This window comes from Rhamphochromis sp. 'chilingali' (genome assembly GCF_963969265.1).
Source record: "Rhamphochromis sp. 'chilingali' genome assembly, chromosome: 1".
Taxonomy (NCBI): Eukaryota; Metazoa; Chordata; class Actinopteri; order Cichliformes; family Cichlidae; genus Rhamphochromis; species Rhamphochromis sp. 'chilingali'.
This window is the reverse complement of record NC_137929.1, coordinates 6785851-6809058: the sequence shown is the minus strand read 5'-3', so window position 1 is coordinate 6809058 and position 23208 is coordinate 6785851. Positions and strand designations below refer to the sequence as shown.

Genomic DNA, 23208 nt, shown 5'->3' with positions numbered 1-23208 from the left:
CTATAGATCAACTTAGCTCAGAATATATAAAGCATATAAACAGTTACAGCAATATGATGCAACAAACACAGCAGCTACTGATCCAAAATACTCAAAGCTTCATAGAACTGAAACCAACATTTATTTTTAGCTCCATTCTGCTGCTGATACAGACTTTAGGTTTCTGAACATTAAACTTATTGCTGCCTTTCATAGTGTGTAACTTGAAGGCCCTGAGTACTTTCTCCCACACTGAAAACACTGGGATGATCACATTATTTGAACATTACCTAATAAGACTGATTCAGCACAGACAGTTATGTTAAACTTTCCTAGCAGTCCTTCACAAACAGGGAACAGTCTGTCTATTCTCTCCATCTGTCAGCTGCTGCTGGCTCTTCCTCCTCCTCTTCCTCACACAATGCTGAGTTTGTCCTGGTGGATCATCGGGGTGCAAAGCCTCACAGATGATGTGCAGCAGTGGCTCCCTCAGTCTGTCCTCACTCTGGACACTTGCAGTCGTCACACATGGAAATCAAATGTGTGATAAGCTGCAGGATTCAAACACAAGTGTAACTTATAAACACATGTTCATACTTTTATTCCACAATCAGAGAGAAAGAAACAGAGAGAGAGTGCAGGACAGACAGACAGGTGACAGTCTCAGGTGTATACACTGCTACACAACAGCACCAGAGAAGCAGGATTTAGTGTTTGTGTTATTACGAGTGTAAACAAGAAGAGTTCCAGATGGTGCAGTGGACACATGTGTGACTGCTGTGATTAAAGCATCTTTCTTTCAGCTTAACGAGTGAACCGTCAGCTCGTTCAAACACACGTTAAAGTGCGTTTGGCTCGACACCACCGAACAGAGGCAGCAATATAACACAGCTAACATTAACAGTGCAGTGGATCCTGCTTGTGCCGTGATGTTCAGGACTGCAAACCGAGCAGCATCACTGACTTTCAGCTTGTTGTGTTTGTGGATATATGACTGACTTTAATTATCCACAAAATCATCACATTCTCTGTCAGATTAAGGTCGACTATTGAACGGCGTATATTTTAAAGGCTTTAAAAGCAAGTTAACGCTGAAAGTACAAACATCACTAATGTCACATAACTCTGCCGACAAGGCATAGCTATGGCTATGAAATGCTCTTTGTGTATCACTTCTTCATTATGAAAGATGTCATTAATGCACTAGTAATGTCTCATCTGGAGTATTGTTCAATCATTTGGTCAGCAGCTAATAAGACAGATCTTAACAGACTTCAGTTAGTCCAGAATAAGGCGTCCAGATTAGTGTGAAGATGTTCATACTATACTAATATTGATAAAATGCATAATAACCTTTCTTGGCTTAACACCAGGTTGGATGTAATGTGTTAGAACTACCAGCAGGTGGGGATAAGAGACCTTTAAGGTGTTTGGTGCCACGCTCCACCTTCAGGTTTAAAACTAGTGTTAATGGAGTTTGAAGGTTGAGTTTGTTCCACGACTGCATTTCACTCACTGCCTCTGTTTGTATCTCTGTCACTGCAGGACCAACATGGAGCCAGAAGTCAGCGCTCTCAGGAGGCCGACAAACCTCACAGAAGAAAGGGAGAGAAAAAACACACCTGTGACGAGTGTGGGAAGGGTTTTACTGTGAGGGCTTCACTAAAACAGCATCAGGTCATCCACACTGGAGAGAGACCGTTCAGCTGTTACTTTTGTGGGAAGTCTTTTTCCTTGAAGCGTTCCCTAAAACAACACCAACTCATCCACAGTGGAGTTAAAGCGTACAGCTGTGATCAGTGTGGCAGAGCTTTTACTCAAAGTAGCCACTTACAGAGGCATCTAGTTACCCACTCTGGAATTAAGCCATACAGCTGTGACATCTGTGGAAAAACTTTCAGCCAGAGAGGGAGCCGAAATACACACCTACGCATTCACACCAGACATGATGTGTACTGCTGTGAACAGTGTGGCAAACAGTTTACAACTCACACACACTTGCAACGACACATGCTTACCCACACTGAGGAGAGACCTTATCAATGTGACCTGTGTGAGAAGACTTTTAAATCTCCACGTCACCTGAGAGGACACCAACAGATCCACACCAGAAAGAGACTCTACAAGTGCAGCTACTGTGAGGTATGTATTTATATTGTTATCTTGTCATTTTAGCCTGACTGTTTGGAACAACTCTGCTCATTAAACTGTGTTAGCATGTTAGCAATTCTACTGCATGGAAAAGCAGCTCTGAGTGATTATTCAGATTTTCCTTTCAGTTATGATTTTAGTATTACTGTAGTATTATGGTGGTAGTATTGTAGTTATTGCAGCCCAGTAAACTGAGTGTGTTAACTGAAACAGTCAAATGTAGTTGGACGTCTGCAGAGATGCTCTTTATTTCAGGCGACGTTCAGGATACAAATGTTGAAGGACTGACTTACACTGTCTTTGTGTCTTTGTTTAGAAGCAGAGCGACACAGATGGATCCAGTTCTCAACCCTGTCATCACTGTGGTGGTGGGAAAGACTTTCATTGTGACCTCTGTGGAAAAACTTTCAGTCGGCAAAAGACCCTAAAAAGACATCAACGTAGACACACTGGAGACAAACTGAAATACTGCAAAGAATGTGGGAGAAGCTTCACCACACCAAGTGATTTAAAACGACATGAACTGATTCACAGTGGGGTTAAAAAGCACCTCTGTGATCAGTGTGGGTCATCCTTCACCACTGCAAGTCAGCTTAAAACACACAAAGGAGTCCACACAGGAGAGAAACCACACAAGTGCAGACACTGTGAGAGAAGCTTCTCACAGTCAGGTAATCGTAACAGTCATGAACGTGCACACATGGAAGGAAACTACAGCTGTGACCAGTGTGACAAGAGCTTCAGGAATCTCAGTTCATACTCTGCACACAAACGATCCCACGTTACTAATAAACTGTTTCACTGTTACCAATGTGCCCAAACATTCACCTCATTGTCTGCTCTGTGCAAACATCAGCGCGATCACTCAGGGCTGAAATCACTCCCATCACTGGATCACAGTGAATTTGAAGACACAGAAAGATCCTCTGGTTTCCTCTGGTCAGACTCAAAAAGCTTGAGATCAGGCTCCACAGAGTTCAGATAGAATCATTTAAACTTGTGTTGAACTGAACTGGTTGCTGGGCTGAACTTCTACATAATACAGATCTACATGGGATCTTCTTTTCTGTTGTTTTACTGAGTCAGTTTTGTCCTTTTTTCTCTGTCCTGGTTTTGCTCGTCTGTAAATGATTGAAACTCAGTCAAATAGTTCATTGTTCTCCAGCAAAACGGTTTGGAAACTCATGTTTAACCTTTAAAACTCTGACATGTTTTAGCACACAAGGCTTCATCGGGGAGTTCACTCATGATTGGACCATGAGAACAAAGGTTTTTAGTTCTTTCAAAGAGAGTCTTGGAGATGTTTGATGTTTCTGTTTTTCTGAAACCACCTGAAAGAAAAACTATTTTTCTTGCTTTATGTAGTGTGGAAGTTTTTAATGTTTCTTCATCTGTGATGTTCTTGAATGTGTTCACGTGAAGATGGTACAAATAAACTGTCCTTTCAGCTTTAGCTCCTAATTTATTCATTATTTATGGATGTAGCACAGCAGCCGTCTCTTGATTAACACATGGAGGGCTCGGGATCTGATGGTGTCGTCTCCCTAATTTGCCCACTCAGTAAATCTCACTCATGGCCAAGAAATTGAAATAAACCTTGTTTCCCTGCTGGATAGTGATCCACTGTAACTCTGCTTCTCCTTCCTGTTTAGGATTTCTGTGGCTGAAGTAAAATTCCCTCCATCCATCACTTATCCTAGCTAACCCAAAGTGAAATAAAGTTTTGCTCGTCTTAAAAAAGCATTACAATAATGGGCATTACCAATGCAAACTGAATGATACAGAAGATGAAAGAAGAGACTTTGATCAGTTAATAAAGCTCATGATCTGGATTCATTGTGGCTGCTACACAGATACTTCTGGGTCACTTCTCTCAGTTAGGAACCTTCCTCACCAAACTGACTGTTGGACCACACCCCTGGTTTCATGAGAAATTGTTTCAGCCATGATTTCTCTTCCTGTATTTCAGAGTAAAGACTGAAGTGACAAATGGAAGCATGTTTAAAAAACACAATGTGAGAGAGACGTTGAGGTCCTTAGAAGTTACCCTGGGTTTTTCTGTCACCCTGCTAGATGTTACACACCTTGTTATTGGACTGATTTCTACTGCTGGACTACTCCTGCGGAGAGTAACAATACTCTTACTAATTAGCTCCCTTTCACAGCTTTGGGGATATTTATTTTTGTGTTTGCAGCGCTGTGAGCCAGAACAGCGAGAGAAAAATCTGCAGCAGCGACGAGCCGAATGCTTACGTGAATCGCAGCAGCTGCACATGTGCTACGCTGAATTAGAGGATATCTTTGCTCTGGATTTCTATTTCTACTTTTTCATTTCTATATGATTCTTCTTGCATCTAAACAAAGATGATTCAATTTGCTAAATGTTGATGGCTCTTCGTGCTCAGGTGTAAATGAGACGTAATATTTGCTCTTGGTTTGGTTCTCCTGTACAGAACCTTGCAGTACAACAGAAACCTAAAAACATTATTTGTAGTTGTTATTCTTAGTTGTTCTGCTGCCTAAATACCACAGGGTCTAAATTGGTGAGCGTGTTTGCCACTATATTTGCCCTGGATGTAGATGCAGAACCTCTTGCTCTGTATTTGAGAGAGAAACTTAAAAGAGATGTGACCTGTCAAAAAATTGCTAGTAAACGTAGCAGGTTCAGCTCTTTCAAGGTTACTGCTGAATGTAATGATGTGGGTGAAATGTACAATCCTGAACTCTGGCCTGAAGGGGCTCTGGTCCGGCGTTTTTATGAACCTCGTAAGCCCTGGTGCCAAGCTCAGTGGATCCAGCAGGGGAGATAACTGCGCCTTCTGGTACCAACGTATCAACATGAAGATGTCTATTAGGATATTATCTTACAACTGTCGTGGTCTACGTTTGGGACAGAGTGCAGGGGACAAAGCTCGACGGATTGTTGTGGACAGTCTCCTTGCAGAATGTGACATTTTATGCTTGCAGGAGACATGGTTGTCCAAACAGGACCTGGGAAAACTTAACTGTCTAAATGCAAGTTTTTTGGGAGTGGGGGAATCAACAACTGATCTCAGCACAGCTATAGTCAGAGGCAGAATACCTGGAGGGGTTGCTGTGCTTTGGGACAAAACAATAGACCCTGTGATAAAGCCCATTAGACTGGATGTAGACTGGTGTATTGGTATACAATATACACAGAACAATAGTAGTTTTATCATTCTTAATATTTATTCTCCCTATGAATCTTGTCAAAATGAGCAAGAATACCTCAGTAGGCTGGCTTTTATTAATGCATTTATTCAAGACAACGATACTTACAGCATATATGTTTTGGGTGATTTTAATGCTGATCTCACAGACAGCAGTTCTCAGTTTGCTAACCACTTAACTCACTTCTGTCAAGTTAATAATCTTATCCTGTCTACCAAAGTGTTACTGCCTGCAGACAGCTATACATACATAAGTGAAGCCTGGCATAGTACATCATGGCTGGACCACTGTATCTGTACAGCTGGACATGCAGCTTTAGCAAACATGACTATCAGGTATGAGGTAACTGTGTCAGATCATATACCTTTTGGTTTTACTGTGAATGTGGAACAAATGCCAGCAACAACTGGAAACAATATTGCTACCAGTGTAAAATTAGACTGGTCAGCTTGTAGTGAAGATGATTTCTTAGCTTATCATAGTAATACCGATATACATCTGAACAACATTTCTTTGCCCAAAGAAGCTATTTTGTGCAAGGATGTCAACTGTAAGAATGCTGTGCATAAACCTTTACTCTGCTCCATGTATGATGATATAGTGACTGCTCTGCATGAAAGTGGTACACTGCTTGATAAACAATATAAGCATAAGAAACCTAACATCAGACCTGGCTGGAAAGAACATGTATCCATGTACCATGATGAAGCTCGCATAGCTTATAAATGTTGGGCCATGGCTGGAAGACCTAAACAAGGCCCAGAATTTGAACAGAAAAAATGTGCGAATGCCAGATATAAGTACGCTGTTCGCTTTATAACTAAAAATGAGCAAATGCTGAGAGCAGATTCTTTGGAAAATGTTGTGTAATAATATGGCAGATTTTTGGAAAGAGGTGAAAGCTCTTAATAACTGTAAACCATCTCTACCATCAACTGTTGAAGGTGTTTCTGGGGCAGATAGCATTGCAGCGTCATGGAGACAGCATTACAGTGCGTTGTTTAACTGTATAAAAAGTGATCCATATGAGGACAATCTTGACATGAGTAATGACACAATAAGTGTAAGGACACGTGAAGTATATGAAGCCATTCATAGGTTGTCTGATAATAAATCCTCTGGTTTGGATCACATCACTGCAGAACATTTAAAACATGCTAGTTTAAGGCTAGCTCCTCTTTTTGCGCTCTGCTTCACTGGGTTTATGATTCATGGCATATTACCAGACTCAATGCTGTGTATTTTACTGGTACCAGTTATGAAAGACAAAGCTGCAAAAGTGAGCTGTTTGGATAATTACAGGCCGATTGCACTAGCCAGTATTTTATCTAAGGTGTTAGAAAGAATCTTGTTTGACAGAGTTAGTGTGTTCATCTCTTCTCTGGATAATCAGTTTGGCTTCAAACCAAAGCACGGCACTGACATGTGCATATATGCACTTAAGGAAATAGTCAGGTTGTATAAAAAATTCATCTGTCCTCATGTGTTTCATTGATGCCTCTAAGGCTTCTGATCGAGTGAACCACAGAAAACTTTTTGATAAACTGAAGACACGGGGAGTTCCTCAATACATGGTGAGGATTCTCTCTTACTGGTACGCTCGTCAGAACATGCAGGTTAAATGGGGAAGCAGTATTTCTGCCCCCTTTGGTGTCAGCAATGGTGTCAGACAGGGTGGGATTTTGTCTCCAATTTTATTTAATATATATGTTGATGATCTGTCCATACAGCTGAGAGCCTGTAACACTGGGTGTATATTAGGTAAAGCACTGATAAATCATCTCATGTATGCAGATGACCTGGTTGTTTTTAGTCCAAGCAGTGCTGGGTTACAGGATCTTCTTAATGTCTGTACTGAATATGGTGTGCAATATGACATTGAGAACAATGCTGCTAAAAGTGCTGTTCTGATATGTAGAACCAAGCAGGATAAACAGCTAAATTTCCCTTTGTTTAAACTGGCACAAAAAACTCTTGAAGTTCATAAAAAGGTGAAATACCTCGGTCACTTTATTACTGAGCAAATGAATGATGATGATGACATATACAGACACCGATGTAAGCTCTATGTGCAGGGAAATACTATTGCACGCAAATTCAGCTTTTGTTCACTTCCAGTTAAAGTGGCTTTGTTTAAAGCGTATTGCACACCGCTATATACTGCCCCCTTGTGGTCATCCTACAAACAATGTAGCATGCAGAAGCTGCATGTTGCATATAATGATGCGATGAGAATCCTTTGCAGGATACCTAGAAGTGGTAGTGCCAGCCAGGTGTTTGTAGCTGTGGGTGTCTGGACTTTTAAAGCACTTTTAAGAAAGTTAATGTTCAATTTTAGAGAACGACTGGATGGTTCGAGTAACAGTATAATTTTAGCACTTACAAATCCGACAGTGAGTGGTTCCCGTTACTCATCCAGTCTCAGAAAGCACTGGTTAAAGTGTTTGTGTATTTGTTGATTTATTTTAAGTAATTGTGTTTTATGTATATTATGGTTTTATATTTTTACAAATGCTTTATATACTTATTTATATACATATATATATTTAATGGTTTATACCTTGTGTTGTGTGTGTGTGTGTGTGTGTGTGTGTGTGTGTGTGTGTGTGTGGGGGAGTTGTGTGTGTGTTTCTTGTCTTGTTTTTATGGACATGAAGTCTGCCAATAAAGATTTAATTGAATTGATTATGAAGTTATTGAGCTGCACATACTTTACGACCTGCTTAAGTTCGAGGTCACAGCGTCTGTAGAGCAGCTGGAACATAATGAAGTCTACAAGGTTAAAGTTTTCTCTTCAGTTATTGTTCTTTCTGCTGCTTGGTTTGATGGATCTGAGAGCTTTTGTTTTTATTATTGTTATTTTAATTATCATTAATATTTTACTCATTATGTCTGCCCATCTCTCTAATGTGAAGGTCAAAGGTCAACATCCCAGTGACATAAGAATAATCCCAAAGGGGCAAAGGCAGCGGTTAATTTAGCACATTTAGCATTAAGGGTACAGCAAGGATATACTTTTACTTATTGTGGCAGGGGTGTGGTCTCTGGCCTGCTGCAGTGGAGGCTGGTGGCGGGACGTTGGACGGCACAGGTGAGGGTGATGGAGCTCATGACTCTCCCCTTTATAGTGATGGAGGAGACTGGCGTGGGGGAAGCGTGTAGTGGAGGAAGCTGAGGAGAGAGCTGGTTTCTGGTTACAAAGACGGCGTCAAACCAGAAAAGATTGCTCGTGGTCAAATAATGTGTCAATCACCTGTGAATCAAACTGTGTGTGGCTCAGTTCATGTCACAGTGTTGTTTAGTATATCTTCACTTGTCTCACTCTCCTTCTGTTCTGTCCATCAGGACGATCCTCAGCGCTTACACAGATCCTCCATCGATGTTTTGGATCCAATCAGTGATCAGTTCTACGAGGAGGCCTGGATGTTCACCAGCGCTCGCTACACCTCCATCTACCAGAAGGTGAGTGTACTCCTTTGTACTCAGATTAACATTTTACTTCTTAAAATACATTTTCATATATGAGCTTTCTATTATTTCATGGGCCATTTAATCAATATTAAAATTACAAGCATATCAACAAAGGTCAAGCTGGTTTTTTCCACTTGCTGTCACACAGTCATGGAGGAATACATTAAATACATAATCAGTCATAGATCCTGAACAATGACATTAAAAGAAAGTCTGTGGCTCTAAAAACTAAACAGTATAAAGACATGCTCCAAGCTGCTGTTTCTCTCCTACTCCTCTAGGTTTTCCACTGTCGGCCATCCAGCGATGCTGGAGGGCTACCTGGCCAATGCTGGCCTACACAAAGAGGTCCCGGCTTGGAGGAGCTGAAGAAGATCCTTGCCTTCCTCGTCAGTTTCCTCTTCAGTTCCTATCCCAACAAAACCTTCTTGCACCTATTAGCTCCAAAGAGGCTATGGTGCCCGTGGAGGTCTGGACCTGAGGCCTGTGCTCATCACGTGGATAGAAAACACTCTGACACCATTCTGGAGGTCTGATGGGACTCTGACCAAAACACAGATGAAATAAAACTTGAGGCTGGAGCTTTTAAAATTACTTTTTCACCTCATAGATTAATGCTCATGATTGCATGTTAGCAAGACAGCATCTCCCCAAGGTGAAACTCTCAGGAGACATTTACTCTTAAACTGTAATCTGGTTGAGACTACTTGAGGAGATCTTAGTAGCGAGTATGTGGATTTAGTCTCTTCACCAACAGCAGACAGACCCATGCCAAGAAAGCAGACATGTTCTCAAAGAAAGCCGAGAGCAGAGATTGGAAAAAGCTAAAAAGAAAAAGCTGCAGCTTCAGACGACTATCTGCCTGTAAGGCTGAAAAAGTCCAGTTACGCTCTATTTTGGAAAAGCTCCCAGTTTTGGTAACCTGGACTTTTATTTCCCCTCTTCTGCTACAGATGTTGACTGTGACCTCAGAGGCCAACTGGACCACACAGCTGCAGCAGGAGTGAGGGAGAGGAGTCTTCATCCAGCTTCAAAGAAAACATCCAGGTAAAGTGACGTGGATCAGCGGATAAAGCCGTCTCCACTTTCAAAGGAGATCCTCTGAGAGAGAGACTCTCTGAGCCATTTTAGCCTCAAATTATAGGACTTTATAGTACAGCAACACTTTTAAAGGACAAAAATAACATAAACTGTGACTGTAACACAAACAAAGTATTGCATGTGTTTTTAAAAGTGTTCCTCCGATGGGCAGGATATCACTATTAGACTGTCCCACCAGCCAACTTCAACAAGAGACCACAGCAGCATTCAGTGATCAGCACAGATGTTCCTTTAACACTCAGCATCTGATCCCTGTTGGTCTGTGTGCTTCTGCTTTTGCTCAGTTAGAAACCCTGCAGCAACCCGACCCAAAACTGTGTCTTCTTGTTGGCCTCAATGTTGAAGTGTCAAACGTCCAACATCTGGAAAGGAAACCACGCCAGTGTACTGTGATGTTTCACCAACATGTGGCAGACGCTGGTCCTGCCTTTCATGCTGACATCAGCAGAGAGCCCCGCCTACCTCAAAGCCTCCCCTGTCATGTATTGATCAGGATGATTATGAAGATGAGCGAGTGCAAATAAGACTGTAAAAGTCCACGAGCAGAATGTTTGGATGCTTTCTGATGATTCATGAATATCATGAGAGTGTTTGTGTGTTTTGTCTTTTCTTTGCTGACGTTTGTTACTAACAAAGACAATTTACGCTCTGTGTGTGTTTTCATCCTTACCAGCCGCACTCTAACTGCAATGAAGGAAACAAACTGTAGAAATGGTCGACTCAGTGACTTCATAAAATATTGAAGTGGTTCAGGTAGAGCCAGTTTTTAAATGACCATGAACACTGACCGTATTGTATCTGTACAGCATGTTTTTCTATTAGACAGATTTGTAACAGAGGCCTTGCTCTCAGTAAGTTTGAAATCCTTTTCTGATTTCTTTTGTAATCTCTGATCTTTGTGTATCCTGCTCAGTTTGCATGCTGCCTGTAGGAGTTTCTGTCTTTGTATTTGAAGATAATTCATTGAATATACTCAGCTGCTTCCCTTTGGTGCCTCACACATCACTGAAGTTTTTCAGTGTCCAGTTATTTGTTTTTAATAGCTGTTTGAATTCTCTGTATGTTTGACCCTGTAGACTGTTTAATGGACTGCTCGTCTTCCTGTTTGTAACCACTGCCTGTTTAGGACTAAAGATTTGGATTTTTGACTTTAACACAGCCTCTGCGTGTCGTCCCTTTGTGTCCTCGTCCTCTGTGAATGTGTCACAGATGTTTCCATGATAATAACACAGCTTTCCCACAGTGGCTTGCAGCAGCATTTATTCACAGCACATTTGAGAAAGGTTCAGATTAACTCGATGAGTTTATATTCAGAATGATTCTGACAGTGGGCCACTGTGAATTGTGATCTTTCATCAGGTCAATGTTTAAGTTCAGTATTTCAAAGCAGGAGCTATGAACAGTCATCATGTTGGCATTAGAATTATTATTATTAATCATTATTAATAATGTCGTTACTCATGTATAACTTTGATTAGTATACATGAATTTTATCAATAGTAAAAATAATGAATAATTCATGTATAACTTTTATTGTGTTTTGTATATTAATTATATTTAAATAGAGATGTTGACCCTGTCTCTACAGTAGCATCAGTGTAACATACATTATTGGTCCAAGCTGTCATAAATGGGGAGCCTGATCCTTTATTATGAAAACATGACGAGTATTTTTCTTGTCAGTTGGGAAGAAGTTGGTCTTTTTTTCCTTCTTTTTGCTCAGTTTGTCTTTTCTTTGATAATTGAAACTCTGATCAAACCTACTCATGTTCACAGCATGTAAAAGCAGCTGACAGTCCGTGGCATTGTTGTTTGTAGAGGTGCAGTGTAGTGGGAGCATAAATCAAAAGAAAACAGTAACATTTATGTAATAAAACATCTGAATGAAAATGAACAGGCCCTTTATGAACTTCAAAGGGATCTGAAACAACACTTTTTAAAAGAGTATCTTGGGGTGTAGGTGGTCAAAATAGAAAACTGAGCTGAGACTCTTAAGTTCAATCCATCCATTGGTTTTTACTTAGGAGGAAGAAATGTCAGGCTGGTGCAGGCTGGTTAGGTGCATGTGGTTATCTTTACCTAAATGAGTTCACTTTGTGGCTGCCAGGTTGGGCAGAAGTACCTGTCCCCTGTTAGGCTTAGCAAGGTTCTCCAGGAGTTTCTCCATGGGTAGAGCTTCTAGCTCCTCCAGCACATCTGTGGCCGTGCAGGCTGCCACTTTCTTGGTTGCTCTTTTTACCCCACTGGTGGATGAGCTGCAATGGTCTCCATTTGTCCCATATGTGTTTACTTCTTCTTCTTCTTTTGCATATTAAACACATTATTCTGTTTCTATGTATTTGCTATGATTTGCTATTTGTTAAGTAACATTGCTTCACTCACTATGCCGGGTTTGTGTGTGGAAGCATTCAGTTGCTGGCAAATCAAACATTCTGCAAATGAAGCTGAATACTCAGTTACATGTTTCTTTACATTTTATTATGTTACAGATTAAGTCATTTGTTCTTACTTTGTTTGTCTTTTCAGTCTTCATGAGGGTCAGGTGTGGGGAAACGCCCGCCCGTCATTTCCTCATTTTAAAGTCCTGCTGATGCCACACATGACATCAGCAGGTCAAACCAAGTGGAGGGGTTTGTTTGTCCATAGAGATGCTTCCTTTTGTTTGTTTTAAGGTTGTTAGTGGAAAATGATTCAATGTTTCTTTACCTTCTTTTAAATGTACAAAGATGCCCCTTGTCTGCCCTTTGTCTATGGTTAGATTAGTTTAGAATTATCCTTTTAGACTTTCTCAGCAAAGACATATTGTTTTGGGACATATTGTTTTTGATTGTTTTATCTCTCACAGCTTTCTCCCAGCTCTCTGCTGACGAGACTAGCGCCACATATGGAGTTGTTTATTTTATCTGTTTATTATTTTCTTATCCTGTTCTCACTGTCTTTCCTATAAAAAGTGCCTCTGTTCATGGTGTGAGTTGTCCTGAACAGCTTACCCGTGCGCACGTTAAAGCATAAAAAGTGTCATGGTCCTGAGTCTGAGGACTCAGTGTTTTGTGTTTCGTTATGCTTTTGTTCATTCAGAGTGTGTATTCTGTTGTGATTTTGCCATTTGTTAGGGTTCTGTTCTTTGCCTGCCTGCTCCCACTTCTCTGTGTTCCCTCTGTCTGTCCATGGTGTTATTGTGTCTGCTCATGAGTCTGCCTGTCAAGTTCAGTGTCCTGTCTGGTTCTCTGTGTCTGTTAGTTTCCTGTTTTATTCTGAAGGTTCATGTCTGATGTGAGTGTGTTCAGTTTACATTTCCCCTGTCCCGTCAGCTCTGATTTCTCCCAGCTGTGTTGCCCTCCTGTCTCTCATCCCCTGATTACTGGTGTGTGTGTATTTAAGCCCTGTGTGTTCTCCTGCCTGTTGCTGGTTCGTCTGTGTAACTCCGTGTCAGTCTGCGTTACCCTGTGTTCCACGGTGTCCTGTTCCTCGTTTGCGTCTCTCTGCTTCTCATCCCGTTGTCGTATGCTCCCAGGTCTGTTATTTTTAGTTCTCCCAGTTTAGGTGTCTTTAGTTATTTGTTATGCCCCACTGTTTGTTTGCCACTACACCTCTGTAAATAAACCACCGGTATCTCATCCACTGCCTGCATCTTGGGTCCTTTTTCCAACTCCACACGGCTCGCCTCGGCAGCCGTGACAGTACGAACCGGCACTATGGACCCAGCAGCAGTCAACCCGCCCGAGGAGCTCCGGGAGGACATTATTTACTCAGTAGACAAATTAATTAACTTATGGCTGGAGCATGAGGGGAGAGAATTCCGCCAAGGCATAGCTGTTCGGCTACAGCGCTTACTTTCTGGTCTCCCCTGGTTGCTCAGCTCACTTCACCCGCTCACAGAGAATTTTGTTCTGAACGAGCTTCATCTTCTCCCCCTTGCTACCACCCACCCTGCAACTCATGCTTCACTCCCTGACCCGACGGAGAGCGTCCTGCCCGGCCCGTCGGTCCAGCCTTCAAATGGGAAACAGCACTCACGCCGTCGACGCCCCTCGCCACAGTCGGACCCCAGGATATCAGAGCGGCCGACTGTGGTGAGTAAAAAGCATAACCGTTCCAATTTGAACTTTGAGACTTTTTCTTCTGGGGTTGTTCGGGGTGTGTCAGTGGGAGCTAGTTCGCTAAGCCTACCTACCTTCGTGGTAACCGATCTCTCCCAGGTTGGCATTTTTAAGACTTCAGTGAAAGCAAAGGGCTGTTGTTCTTCTGTTTCTTCTGAACCTGTTAAACCCGTGTCAGCTAACCCAGGGTCTGCTAAAACTGTGGCATATATCCCAGAGACAATTAACGCCAGCTCTGATAATACTAGGACTGTTTATTCATTTGAACCGCAACCTCAAGCTCAGTTAGCCGCCCGGCCTCAAGCTCAGTTAGCCGCCCGGCCTCAAGCTCAGTTAGCCGCCCGGCCTCAAGCTCAGTTAGCCGCCCGGCCTCAAGCTCAGTTAGCCGCCCGGCCTCAAGCTCAGTCTCCCATTCCACCACTGTCATCATCCAAACCATTGTTTCAGTCACCCTCAGTTCAGCCTCCTGTTCAGCAGCCACTAGCCCTGCATCCTGTGTCACTTACTACTCCGGTACAACAAGCTCAGTCAAATCAATCTAAAAGGAACTGTGTTTCATCCGTTTGTTCTAAGCAGAGAGACAAACCTAATGATAACGTAATCATTCCTAAAAAGCTGGCCAGTTCAGAGACTGTGACGCGCTCCAGGGCCTCCCCAGAGGCTGAGTTTCAGCCCTCAGCCCACTCTGGACCCCTGGAGGCTAGGAACCCAGCTGAGGACTGCACCCGGCTGTCACTGCCTGAGCAGAGTCAACGTTCTGGGCAGCTGAAGTCTGCTATGTGTTTGCCAGGGGCCACTGTGCCTGCCGGTTCTGTTCTGTCTCTGCCAGAGGTCCCCGCACCTGCTGGTTCTGTTCTGTCTCCGCCAGAGGTCTCCGCACCTGCTGGTTCTGTTCTGTCCCTGCCAGAGGCCCGTGTGCCTGCTGGTCCTGTCCTGCGCCTGCCAGAGGCCCGTGTGCCTGCTGGTCCTGTTCTGTGCCTGCCAGAGGCCCGTGTGCCTACTGGTTCTGTTCTGTGCCTGCCAGAGGCCCGTGTGCCTACTGGTTCTGTGTGTTCCAGGGGCCCCTGTGCCCACTGGTCCTGAGACTGCTCTCGCTGGAGGGCCCGAGGAGCCCGTCCAGTCTCCTTCCGCTTCCTCGTCAGCTGGTGGGCCCGAGGAGCCCGTCCAGCCCAGAGGCGGAGCCAGACATTTGAAACACCCGGGGCTTAGCCCTAAAGGGTAGTATGCATGTGGTATTTTTTTTTTTTTTTTTTTTTTGGGGGGGGGGGGGGTTAGAAATGACTGAAAGATTAATAGGCTCTGTTTTGAGTTTTGTTCAAAAAAGAATGACTTCATATAGGGAAAAATATATATCACATGTGCAGGACATCTTAAACTAGTTTTTTAATTAAGCAGCAAGGCAGAACAAAGTCGGGGCTGTATCAAGACACAGGGACTAAACCCCAATTCAACCAGGCAGAACTGATCCTGAATTAAAACAGGACTACAACAGTTCAAAATCAGGACTACTGAGGACTTAACCAAGACAGAACCAGAATCAGAACTAGATGATAGTAGCACTAAAAATCATCATAGACCTGCACTACACTTATTTATTTAATTCTACCAAAGTACAATATTTAGATTGAGAAAAGTTTATATAATTATTTATCCTTGTTGTGCGAACAAGCCTGCATAACTTAATAAATATAGAATTTGAAAAATAGCAAACCTAAAAAGAAACACTAGGTACGAGATACATGAGGACCTATGATACGGTGATACTTTTGGCAAATGACCATTTGACTAACATGTGTGTCTCACCTGCTCTTGTTCATCTCTGTTCTGTCCTCATTCTCCATCTCCCTCTCTGTTCCTCTCTCTCCCTCTTTGTGCTGACAATCATCAAATATACAGTTGAAACCACATATTTATGTACTGTTCAGATCAAAACACAAACACTTTTTAATTGTAACATCAAATCGGACTAAATTTTTATTTTTTTAGATTGATAAATATAAAAAACATATTTGTTAACTTTAAGAGTAAAGAGAGAAACTATCTGTATTTCTTAATTGCAAATGGCACCAAATTGTATTCAAACTGAGCCACACTTATGGAGCTCCACAGTTCTTTTCCTGGTGTTTTGGTTGACATCTCTTGATTTTCCCATTTCAAAAAAACAGGCTCTGTGTTTTGCCTTATATGCATCCACAGCTGTGCCACCAGTTTACTCACATGGACTCTACTAACCTATCAGAAGCTTCTTCAGCTCAGAATGGAATCGTCTGGAGTTTCTTACTAATTAACAATAAACTTAATGTATATGTACTCCTAAATTTGATCAAAGTGATAAAAAATAGACAGCTCTGTCTCTCTTTATTCTGACATTTAACTAATTCAAAAGATATTTCAATATTTATCTAAAACAAAAGTTTACTCTAAATTGATGTTGTACAGTAAAAATGTTTTATGTTTTCTCCCTAAAGTGTATGTAAATATCTGGTTACAAATGTGAATATCCTGCTGTGTACTGAAATCCCTCTTGTTTTGCATAGAAATATACTGAACAACATACAAAGCATAATATATAAAATAACATTTACCTGAGTTTTTTCTTTGAAAGAAGCCTCTAATGTCCATTCTTATATTTCAGTACATAACTGAAACCGATTTAGTCGGGGAGGGTAAGAACTGAAAATATGAAATAAACACACGTAAGCTAAGACTCTAAAAAAATAGCATTTTTTCGGGTTTTCATTTCGCCATTTGTTGATTCACTTGAAGAGCGAGTAACGTAATATTGGTCAAGTGATCAGTTTGATATCAATCTTTCGTGATGCACCGTCATATTTACATTATTTGTACGGTATGAATGATTTTCTTTGGTAACTGGTCAAACTTAAGCTCTCCTTAGTATGCCTGGCTCCGTTTCTCCAACAGCGCACACAGGCAGCAGCTGCCCCGCCCCCTCGCTCAGTCACTTAGTGCCTGAGCTCGGATCATACCAATATCAGGGGGGATTCACGCACAGTCGTAAATTCCCACAGTGTGCACTATGTGCTTCGAATATTGTGTGTACTTTTTGTTTTATACAGTTGTCAGCCAGGCATCTAACTATGAAAAAATTACACTCCAAAAGACCCCGGGCTTCTGACAAAACAACCCGGGCTTAAGCCCAGTAAGCCACCCCCACGCTCCGCCCCTGGTCCAGCCTCCTTCCTCGTCAGCTGGGGGGCCCGAGGAACCTGTCCAGCCACCAGCTGCTCCACCAGCAGCCTCATCCACGCTTGCAGCAGCAGTTTCATCCTCGCCGTCACCTGGCCTCATCATCCTCGCCTGGGTCCAGCTTCAGCCTCATCATCCTCGCCTGGGTCCAGCTTCAGCTTCCTCATCAGCATCGCCTGGATCCAGCTTCGGCTTCCTCATCAGCATCGCCTGGTCCAGCTTCGGCTTCCTCATCAGCATCGCCTGGTCCAGCTTCGGCGTCCTCATCAGCATCGCCTGGTCTCGCCTCTGCTTCAGCGTCCTCATCAGCTTCGCCTGGTCCAGCCTCTGCTTCAGCGTCCTCATCAGCTTCGCCTGGTCCCGCCTCTGCTTCAGCGTCCTCATCAGCTTCGCCTGGTCCCGCCTCTGCTTCAGCGTCCTCATCAGCTTCGCCGGGTCCCGCCTCTGCTTCAGCGTCCTCATCAGCTTCGCCTGGTCCCGCCTCTGCTTCAGCGTCCTCATCAGCTTCGCCTGGTCCCGCCTCTGCTTCAGCGTCCTCATCAGCTTCGCCTGGTCCCGCCTCTGCTTCAGCGTCCTCATCAGCTTCGCCTGGTCCAGCCTCTGCTTCAGCGTCCTCATCAGCTTCGCCTGGTCCAGCCTCTGCTTCAGCGTCCTCATCAGCTTCGCCTGGTCCAGCCTCTGCTTCAGCGTCCTCATCAGCTTCGCCTGGTCCAGCCTCTGCTTCAGCGTCCGCTTCAGCCTCGCCTGGTCCAGCCTCCACATCCGCTTCAGCCTCGCCTGGTCCAGCCTCCGCATTCGCTCCAGCGTCGCCTGGCCCAGCTTCGGCTTCCGCCTCTGCCTCGTCTGGTCCAACCTCCGCTTCGCCTGGTGCTGCAGGGGCCACGCACCCTTCGGGTCCCCTACTACCACCTCCACATCGTCGGTCATCTGCCAGGCCGCTTGTTGGGCATCATCACCACCGTGGCCGCCCTCCGGACTTCTGTGGCCACCCCCGCCTTCTGCGTGGACGACCTCCTACACGCTGCCACTGCCTTCCGCGTGGCCGGCCTCCAGACCTGCATTCGCGCCGCCGTTGCCGTCCGCACGGTCGGCCCCCGGACCTGCACTCGCGCCGCCGTTGCCGTCCGCACGGTCGGCCCCCGGACCTGTTTCCACGCCACTGCCTACTGCGTGGCTGGCCTCCGGACCTGCCCCACTGCCGTTGCCATTCGCATGGTCGGCCTCCGGAACTGTACTGTTTTTGCCTCCAGCGCTGTCGGCCCCCTGAACTTGGCCATCTGGGCCTTTTTGGTCTCTGTCCCTCCGTCCTGGGCCCCCTCCGCCCACCCTGGTCGGGTCGTTTTCTGTTTTGGTCTGTTTTTGTGTTTCTGCTGGGCTGTCTGGAGCCAGCCCTTGAGGGGGGGGGGGGTACTGTCATGGTCCTGAGTCTGAGGACTCAGTGTTTTGTGTTTCGTTATGCTTTTGTTCATTCAGAGTGTGTATTCTGTTGTGATTTTGCCATTTGTTAGGGTTCTGTTCTTTGCCTGCCTGCTCCCACTTCTCTGTGTTCCCTCTGTCTGTCCATGGTGTTATTGTGCCTGCTCATGAGTCTGCCTGTCAAGTTCAGTGTCCTGTCTGGTTCTCTGTGTCTGTTAGTTTCCTGTTTTATTCTGAAGGTTCATGTCTGATGTGAGTGTGTTCAGTTTACATTTCCCCTGTCCCGTCAGCTCTGATTTCTCCCAGCTGTGTTGCCCTCCTGTCTCTCATCCCCTGATTACTGGTGTGTGTGTATTTAAGCCCTGTGTGTTCTCCTGCCTGTTGCCGGTTCGTCTGTGTAACTCCGTGTCAGTCTGCGTTACCCTGTGTTCCACGGTGTCCTGTTCCTCGTTTGCGTCTCTCTGCTTCTCATCCCGTTGTCGTATGCTCCCAGGTCTGTTATTTTTAGTTCTCCCAGTTTAGGTGTCTTTAGTTATTTGTTATGCCCCACTGTTTGTTTGCCACTACACCTCTGTAAATAAACCACCGGTATCTCATCCACTGCCTGCATCTTGGGTCCTTTTTCCAACTCCACACGGCTCGCCTCGGCAGCCGTGACAAAAAGTAACCTTGTCTCATTGTGTCTTTATTTCTCCTGGGTCTTTTACAGAGTTTTCCGCCAACATTTCTTGGTCCTTCGGAGCCGGAGCGCCTCCATCGTGTCCCATCTCCGTGACCAGTCCACGTTGTTCGCCTGTCGACAGCTCACACACCAGGTGTGTGATAAAAGACCAAGAGCGTTAAATTCGGGTCTTGGCCAACGTCTTAGAAAGCGACCCACGGTGGTGGGGCCCGATCGAGGTGGACCAGACCCGGCGACACTGACCAGGTAGATACAGACACACTGACACAATCTTGCGTAAAAGCGTATTTTAAATTCAGGGAATTTAAAATAGCGGAAGTAGCTCGTCGACTGGTAGCTTGGAGCTCATCGACTGGAAGCTCCCCACCTCTGTGGGTTAGGTTTGAAGTAGCTCGTCGGCTGGTAGCTTGGAGCTCGTCGACTGGAAGCTCCCCACCTCTGTGGGTTAGGTTTGAAGTAGCTCGTCGGCTGGTAGCTTGGAGCTCGTCGACTGGAAGCTCCCCACCTCTGTGGGTTAGGTTTGAAGTAGCTCGTCGGCTGGTAGCTTGGAGCTCGTCGACTGGAAGCTCCCCACCTCTGTGGGTTAGGTTTGGAGCTCTGGGTAGCTCCCCCAGCTGGGTCTAGACAGGGTCTAGGGAGTAAGTAGCTCGTCTACAGAAAGACTGGCAGCTCCCCTTATGATAAGGGTTCCGATCGCGCGAATAGGTGTGAATGTGTGTGTGTGTATTGTTTTAATTAACGGAGCAAGCTGAATTTTCACGGTCCAATAAGAGACTGAGCTGCTCCTACTGTTCACTGACGTGCTGGTGAGTTGAGAGAATGGTCAAGTTCCGTCTCGTAAAGTTCACACCGCTTTCGGAACTAGTCTGAAAGTCGAAGGGCGTGTGAGCAACCACTCTCGTCTCTAATACCAGCGAAGGTGATAGCAGCTGTATCGTGTGTATATATTACTTAAACAAAAATAAGTAAATACATAAATAAGATGGGTAATCAAGCAAGTGAAATTAAAACTCACTCCTGCTGACGAGCAGTGGTGAGAAAAGAAAAGTCCAGACGCCGGACAAAAACAGTGTCTGTAAATTGAGAGATTTAAGAAAACAAAATTGGCTGTACCTACCTCTGTGTGCGTGTGTCTGTGCCTGGTGTATTCCACAAGTGGTGCCGAAACCCAGGAAAGTGCCGGTGGGGAAATGTCCGACCCACAGGCCGCGCCACCCGCCCAGCCTCTGCAATTCTTGGCGCAGATGCTGGCGGAGATGGCGACGATGAGCCGGGATCAGGCGGCCGACCAGCGTGCCCACCTGGCCGTGCTGCGGGAGCAGACGGACCGGCAGACGCAAGTTCTGGAGCGGCTGGTCGGGGCCGCTGCCACGCCGAAGCCCTCGCCACTGTCGGTGGCGGTGCCCCGGATGGGGGACGGGGACGACCCACAGGTTTTTTTTGGAGACCTTCCGTGCCACGGCGGAGGCTTGCCAATGGCCGCGGGAGGAGTGGGCTCCGCGGCTGCTCCCCCTGCTGTCCGGGGAGGCACAAACAGCGGCCCTGAGTCTGCCTCCGGCGTCGAGGAGCAGCTTCGCGGACGTGAGCCGGGCGGTGGTGGACAGGCTGGGGCTCACCGCCAAAGACCATCGCCAGCGGTTCCGGGCCTGTCGGCTGGCTACAACGGACCGACCATTCGCCTGGGCCCGGCAGCTGCGCGACGCGGCGGTGCGCTGGCTGCAACTGGGAACATCGGAGGGGGAGACGAAGCTGGTGGACAAGGTGGTGCTGGAGCAGTTCACGGAGGGATTGCCAGCGGAGACGGCGAGATGGGTCCGGTGCCACCGGCCCGCAAGCTTGGAGGTAGCGGTGACGCTGGCGGAGGACCACCTTGCCGCTGGAGCAGGGGAACCCGGGGACGCCGGACGGAGGCCGAACAAACAGGCCCCAGTGCCGGCCCCGAGGCGCCGTGTGCCGGCACTAGGGCAGGCAGAGCGGCTGCCGGCGCTGAGCCCCACTAACCCTTTCGCGGCGTTGGTGCCGTCCAGGGGAGCCGAGCCAAGTGGAGCCGCCACGGAGAGCAGCACAGACGCCGGGGCCGGAGTGTTGGAAGTGCGGGCAGCCGGGGCACCTGAGGTATCCCATAGTGCCGCTGTTATTAAAGTATAAGGGCAAAACGCATTGAGTAACGGCGGTGGTTAGCCCGCGCCTGTCGCACCCCCTGATTCTGGGTACCAATTGGCCGGGGTTTCATCAGCTACTGGGGCAGTACGCGGGGGTGCGATCACGACCGGAAGTGGGGTGTAGCGTGTGTTCAGCGGTGACGCGGGGTCGTTCGACACCGACTCCGGGGGGGAGGAGCCGGCGGGTCCCTCACGGGACGTCCTGCCGGCCCCGGAAGTGTCCCCCATGGGTGATTTCCCACTGGAGCAGTCTTCTGACGGCACCCTACGCTCAGCCTTTGACCAAGTGATGGCTATTGATGGTCACGTGGTGCGCCCTGAAGCCGCGCAGACCTACCCGCGTTTCGTCTTATTAAATGACCGATTATATCGAGTGAGTCGTGACACTCAGACAGAGGAAACACACACCCAGTTGTTGGTGCCGCAGGGCCGCCGGGAAACGCTTTTCCAGGCGGCCCACTATAACCCCATGGCAGGGCATATGGGCTATGAGAAAACTCTGGAGCGAATAACGGCCCGATTTTATTGGCCAGGCATCCGAGCGGATGTGCGCCGCTGGTGCGCGTCCTGCCCGGACTGCCAACTTGTTAACCAGCCGGCCATACCGAAGGCGCCGCTGCGCCCTCTCCCCCTCATTGAGGTCCCGTTTGAGCGCATCGGCATGGACCTCATCGGGCCGCTTCACCGGAGTGCACGCGGCTACCGCTTTGTGTTAGTCCTGGTGGATTACGCAACGCGGTACCCGAAAGCAGTTCCGCTGCGCACCATCTCTGCAAAGAGTGTGGCGCAGGCACTGTTTCAGGTCATTTCCCGAGTCGGAATCCCGAAAGAGATACTGACTGACCAGGGCACGTCGTTTATGTCTCGTACACTGCGGGAACTGTACCACCTGGGGGGCGGGCAGGTGCGTCCACAGGTGGAGAAGACGGCGGCTATCGCATCCTGCCCGCGCCCCAGGACGAAAAAGGAGGTGAGACGGTTCTTGGGGTTGGCGGGTTACTATCGTCGCTTTGTGCCGGGGTTTGCGCAGCTGACCAGCCCCCTGACCGATCTCACTCGAAAGGGTGCCCCGGATCTGGTCCAGTGGACGGGGCCGTGCCAGGCGGCGTTTGTGCAGGTGAAAAAGGCTCTCTGTGGGGAGCCGCTGCTTCACACTCCTAACTTTTCCCTCCCTTTTGTTCTGCAGACTGACGCCTCGGACAGAGGGCTGGGAGCCGTTTTGTCCCAGCAGGTGAGGGGGGCCGACCGCCCTGTCCTGTACATCAGCCGGAAGCTAGCGGAGCGCGAGCGCCGGTACAGCACCGTGGAGAAGGAGTGCCTGGCCATCCGGTGGGCGGTCGGCTCCCTGCGCTATTACCTCCTGGGACGCTCATTCACCCTCTGTTCGGACCACGCCCCGCTGCAGTGGCTCCACCGCATGAAGGATGCCAATGCCCGGATCACACGGTGGTATCTGGCGTTGCAGCCCTTTAAGTTCAAGGTGATCCATAGGCCGGGGGCGCAGATGGCAGTGGCCGATTTCCTCTCTCGCTCGCGGGGGGGGGAGTTGGCTCGGCCGGACGGCTCCCCGGCCTCGAACGGGCGGTGGGGGTGTGTGGCGGAGGCGTGGCCCCGGGCGCAGCTGCAGGGGAGGAGTGGAGCGGAAGGCTCAACAGGGCGGCGCTGCGAGGCCGGTAAGAACAGCTGATGTTGTTTATGGACTGATGATGGTCTCCCTCCGCTGTGTTTATAGTGAGACGAGGAGGAG

At 46.8% G+C, this 23208-nt stretch overlaps 1 protein-coding gene across 6 annotated transcripts in view; it reads left to right on the top strand.

Moving 5' to 3' along the window:
* The window catches only part of LOC308398096 (phospholipase D1-like), a 178927-nt gene that overhangs the window by 95366 nt on the left and 60353 nt on the right, over positions 1-23208 (top strand). For 2 of the 6 annotated variants that reach the window (XM_080884508.1, XM_080884517.1), the window contains 5 exons: positions 1525-1629; positions 8668-8784; positions 9075-9323; positions 9747-9840; positions 10179-11048. The exons of 1 other annotated variant lie outside the window; for it this stretch is intronic. In XM_080884508.1, the coding sequence (XP_080740634.1) occupies positions 1525-1629; positions 8668-8784; positions 9075-9323; positions 9747-9800 (525 nt within the window). In that variant the 3' untranslated portion in view covers positions 9801-9840; positions 10179-11048. Of the gene's footprint in view, positions 1-1524; positions 1630-8667; positions 8785-9074; positions 9324-9746; positions 9841-10178; positions 11049-23208 lie in introns of those variants that run through there. 3 more of the 6 variants (XM_080884510.1, XM_080884509.1, XM_080884518.1) reach the window with 2 other exon arrangements.